Raw genomic sequence first — 4,350 nt, 5'->3', positions numbered from 1 at the left:
CAGATGCTCGGACCATCCTGCGAAATCTCACACCCTCCTGCCCCCTACCCTCCCAGCTCCAGCTCAGGCTGCCTTTCAACCTGCATAATTTGCCCCATTTAGAGGGGCTGGGAGGGGGTGAGAACGGGGGAGGGGGGGTTGGGAGCAGAGGCCTGATGAGAGGTTCTGCAAAAACCCGGAGGAATCCAGAGAGAGAGTGAGACAGAGAGAGACAGAGGCTGGGTCAGGCGCAGAGCAGGCTGCAAACCACAGATAACATCCTGCCCAGCACGGCAGGGGTCAATTTGGTCCACTTGCCCAGTGACAAGAAAAGAAAAAAAAAAAAAAAAGTGGGCTGTAACTTCAGGATCCTAAGCCTCACAAGTGAGGGGCTGGTCTGGAGGTGGGAGGAGGGAGGAACAGCCAAGGAGGAGACAGAGGCTCACGAGGGCGCGAGGAAGTGTCTGAGAAGAGGCTGGGGCCGCTGGAGGGACGCCTGCAGGAGCCAGGCCTCCTCCTCCCGGGTCCTGGGAGCCGCCGCTGCCTCTGGACACCTCCAGCCCTGCCTGCTTGCCTCCCCAAGGCTGCCAGCCAGAGCTCAGGGTGCTTGGCTGAGCCCCGTACCCCCGGGGGGACCCCCAGCTGACCTCTGTGCACCCCAGCATGGAAGAAGGTGGCGAGTACGACGGATACTATGGGGCGGACAACCAGTCTGAGTGTGAGTACGAGGACTGGCAGTCCTCCGGCGCCCTCATCCCCGCCATCTACATGGTGGTCTTTGTCCTGGGCACGGCGGGCAACGGGCTGGTGCTCTGGACCATCTTCCGTAGCGGCCGCGACCGGCGGCGGGCGGCCGACGTCTTCATCGCCAGCCTGGCGGTGGCTGACCTCACCTTCGTGGTGACCCTGCCGCTCTGGGCCACCTACACCTATCGGGACTACGACTGGCCCTTCGGGGCCTTCGCCTGCAAGCTCAGCAGCTATCTCATCTTCGTCAACATGTACGCCAGCGTCTTCTGCCTCACCGGCCTCAGCCTGGACCGCTACCTGGCCATCGTGAGGCCGGTGGCCAACGCCCGGCTGCGGCCGCGGGTCGGCGGCGCCGTGGCCACGGCCGGCCTGTGGGCGCTGGCCGGCCTGCTCGCCCTGCCCGTGCTGGTCTTCCGCGCCACCAGCACCGTGCTGCAGGCGGAGAATGCCACCAAGGTGCAGTGCTACATGGACTACTCGCTGGTGGCCGGCCCCGACGCCGAGTGGGCCTGGGAGGTGGGCCTGGGCGTCTCGTCCACCGCGCTGGGCTTCGCGGGGCCCTTCGCGGTCATGCTGACCTGCTACTTCTGCATCGGCCGCACGGTGGCCGGCCACTTCGGCAAGGAGCGCGCGCGGGGCCTGCGCAAGCGCCGGCGGCTGCTGGCCATCATCGCCGTGCTGGTGCTGACCTTCGCGCTCTGCTGGCTGCCCTACCACCTGGTCAAGACCCTCTACGTGCTGGGCAGCCTGCTGCGCTGGCCCTGCGCCTTCGACCTCTTCCTCATGAACGTCTTCCCCTACTGCACGTGCATCAGCTACGTCAACAGCTGCCTCAACCCCTTCCTCTACGCCTTCTTCGACCCCCGCTTCCGCCAGGCCTGCGCCTCGGTGCTCTGCTGGGGCCGCCGGGGCTGCGGAGGAGCCTGGCGCGCGGGCGGCGGCGGCGGCGGCGGCGGCCGGGGCGGCGGCGGCGGGGACAAGTCAGCCAGCTCCTCCTCCTCGGCGTCGTCGGGGCACAGCCAGGGCCCCGGGCCCGGCGGCGCGGGGAAGGGCGGGGAGCCGATGCCGGAGAAGTCCATCCCCTACAGCCAGGAGACCCTCCTGGTGGACTAGGGCCGGGGTCCCCCGCCCGCGGCCCCTTGCTCTCTGAAGGGCGGGGAGCTGGCGAGGGGGCGGGGGCCCCCTTCTCTGGTGCACTTGACTCCTCTCCCTGCTCCCCGCATCGGTCTTGTCCTCCTTCCCCCCTGGGAAGTGCTTCTTCAGAGGTTTGTGGGTCTGGAGGGTAAGAGAGGGAAGCCCGCAGCCCCGAACTCCGCGCTCAGTCTCCGTGAGACTGACCTTGCATGTCTCTGAAATGCTCCCAGCCTCAGTGTCTCTCCGTGCGGATAAGACGGAGGAACTGAACTGATGTGCGTCCAGGCTCCATCAACGTTCATTTTCCCCCAGCCCTTTTCCTGGATCTCCAGCTCCCCTTACCGGTTCCTTTTAGTTTTTACCCCCTTTTCCTCCTTCTGTTCCCCTCCTCGCCCCCACCAAGTGCAATTTCTCCTCTGAATCCTTACCTCTTGGCTCCCACATCCTCCCCCATGGCTCATCCTCCTTCTCCCTCAGTCTCTCTCTCTTTTTACTTCCTTGTTCTGAAGGGCCCCTAAGGGTTAAGGCATCTGAAGCTCGCAGACACTGCCCGGTTCAAGCTCTTTGTCCCTGAGGCCCTGGGGAGGGGAGGGAATGGACCTGGCTGAGATGGGCTGGGTGTCAGCAAAGTTGCAGCTCCTGGCTCTGCAGCTGTGAGCTCCAGAGCTTCACTCCAACTTGGATTGGTTCGCAGGTGTTTCAGGCCCTGGAGGTTGAGCGATGCGTGAAGGGTGCGTCCCTTCTTGCAGCCCACCAGCTAGACACGCTTTCTATACGTGTCCTTAGCCCCTTTCCTTCATCCTCTCTTTTCCGCAGGAACTGGAAGGCAGTGGGGTTGGTGTAGCAACAGGCTCCTTGGTTTCATGATATGAGCGGGGAGTTGGGAAAGGAAAAGGAGAAAGAGGGGGCGTCTGCGTTTGGTCTAAGGGCTGCTCGGGCCCCCTCCCCAAATCCTCATCTCTCCAACCTCCTCCAGACCTGCGAGCGGCCGACCTTTCCCTGTCTCTCCATCCGACATCCCCAGGACATTCTTCTTGGGCGCTGGCCTGAGTGGGTGCCAAGGATCCCTTTGATGGGGGGGCGGGGTGGGGAACACCTGCTTTGTGTGTGTGCATGTGTGTAGACAAGGATGGGTGAAACCTGAAGAGCTGGGCGCCCGGGTCACTTGGATGAACACCTCTGCTCTGCACATTTCTGCTCTTCACACAATATCCTTGAGGGAAGAAGGGACATAGGAGGCAATTTAGAATGAGTCCACCCCCACTGGTTTGGGGGGCTCTGACGGCTGGTCCGCACGTTAAGAGAGAAGTGTGAGTGTGCACCCAGGCTCCCTGTAGGGAATCCCTCCTCAAGGCAGCTGGCGTGCAACGCTCAAAGAAGTCCTGGACCCTGGGTCCCTCTGCCGCAGTCCCTGGTTCTAAGAGGGAGATGGGAGAGAGCTTCAGAGGTTCCCTTGACTCCTTTCCCACGCCTGCCAACCTGTTTTGAATTTATAAGCATTTTCTTCATCACCCTTTGTTTTGTCAGGGTCTGTGGCCCTCTTCCTGGTGGGGGTGGGGGGTGGTGCCTGGGGTGGAAAGCACTGGCTGGGTTTTTCCTGACCTCCGCATCAGGATGGGAGCCCCGTGGCTTCTCCTGCTGGGCTGGGGGGCTAGGAACGGGCACTGGGGCAGACATGACCGCCGCACCGCCGGAGGATGGACATGCTGGTGGGGCTTTGTGCACCCAGGGTGCGCCCTGTGTATTCCGGGTTTTGTTCTTAGAGGACACGGAACATGAAGGACAAGACAGGAGCCGCGGGGGCAGGAAGAAGCCAGCCTGATGTCAGTGGATGTGCTGACCTTGGCTGGGATGGAGCCAGCTCCTGAGGCAGAGCGCGGGCTGGACAGAAGGGTCTCGGCTCACTCCTTCCATCTCAAGCCAGGGTCTTCACAGACTCACGTTCTCAGCCCAGGGCTGTCCCCAGAGCATCCAGGCGAGGCTGGAGGAAGCTTCCAGAAGGGAGGAGGGGCTCCTCTGAGGCCCCATCAGTGGTCTTGGACAGATGGTGGAGGAGGCAGCCGCTGCTCCGCTCGCCCCTTCTTTGGAATGTCTGTGCTATTTTTTGACCCTGTTAGTCACTGTGGTTCATGAAAAATAAATCTTTCCATGTGTGTGTGTGTGTGTGTGCGTGTGTGTAGCTACTGTGTCTGAAGCTTTTTCTCACACGGCTGCCTTGGAATGAGGAAAGAACCCCCAGGTTGCAACTGTTATGCTGGGAGGTGGGCTGAGTAGGCTGAGGGGAGCCGTGGGAGGAAAGGGGGCAGAAAGGGGTCGAATGGGAAACTGGGGGCACGGGGTGAGGTCAGGGAAGACCAAGAAAACAGAGAGGTGGGCAGCAGCTGAGCTTCTGGGCCTGGGAAGCGTGGAGCATGTGGGTACATGTGCTGGAGCCCAGAGCACAGGCCTGGGGGACGTGCCAACCCTCCTTTCCACAGGGTGGACTGC

At 62.3% G+C, this 4,350-nt stretch overlaps 1 protein-coding gene across 1 annotated transcript; it reads left to right on the top strand.

Annotated features, from left to right (window-relative positions):
- Positions 1 to 373: 373 nt before the first annotated feature.
- Positions 374 to 4,018, top strand: APLNR (apelin receptor). Its single transcript, XM_086338718.1, has one exon. The coding sequence runs from the start codon at positions 643 to 645 to the stop codon at positions 1,840 to 1,842; it is 1,200 nt and encodes a 399-aa protein (XP_086194844.1). The 5' UTR covers positions 374 to 642; the 3' UTR covers positions 1,843 to 4,018.
- Positions 4,019 to 4,350: the final 332 nt, after the last annotated feature.

The sequence above is a fragment of the Bos grunniens genome, chromosome 15 (assembly GCF_055505025.1).
Source record: "Bos grunniens cultivar Pamir isolate PY7600 chromosome 15, Bosgru_T2T1.0, whole genome shotgun sequence".
Taxonomy (NCBI): domain Eukaryota; kingdom Metazoa; phylum Chordata; class Mammalia; order Artiodactyla; family Bovidae; genus Bos; species Bos grunniens.
This window is presented reverse-complemented; position numbering and strand designations above follow the sequence as displayed.

Excerpts from the sequence above, each read along its gene's own strand:
- APLNR (XM_086338718.1), top strand. The coding sequence starts at position 643 with ATGGAAGAAGGTGGCGAGTACGACGGATACTATGGGGCGGACAACCAG.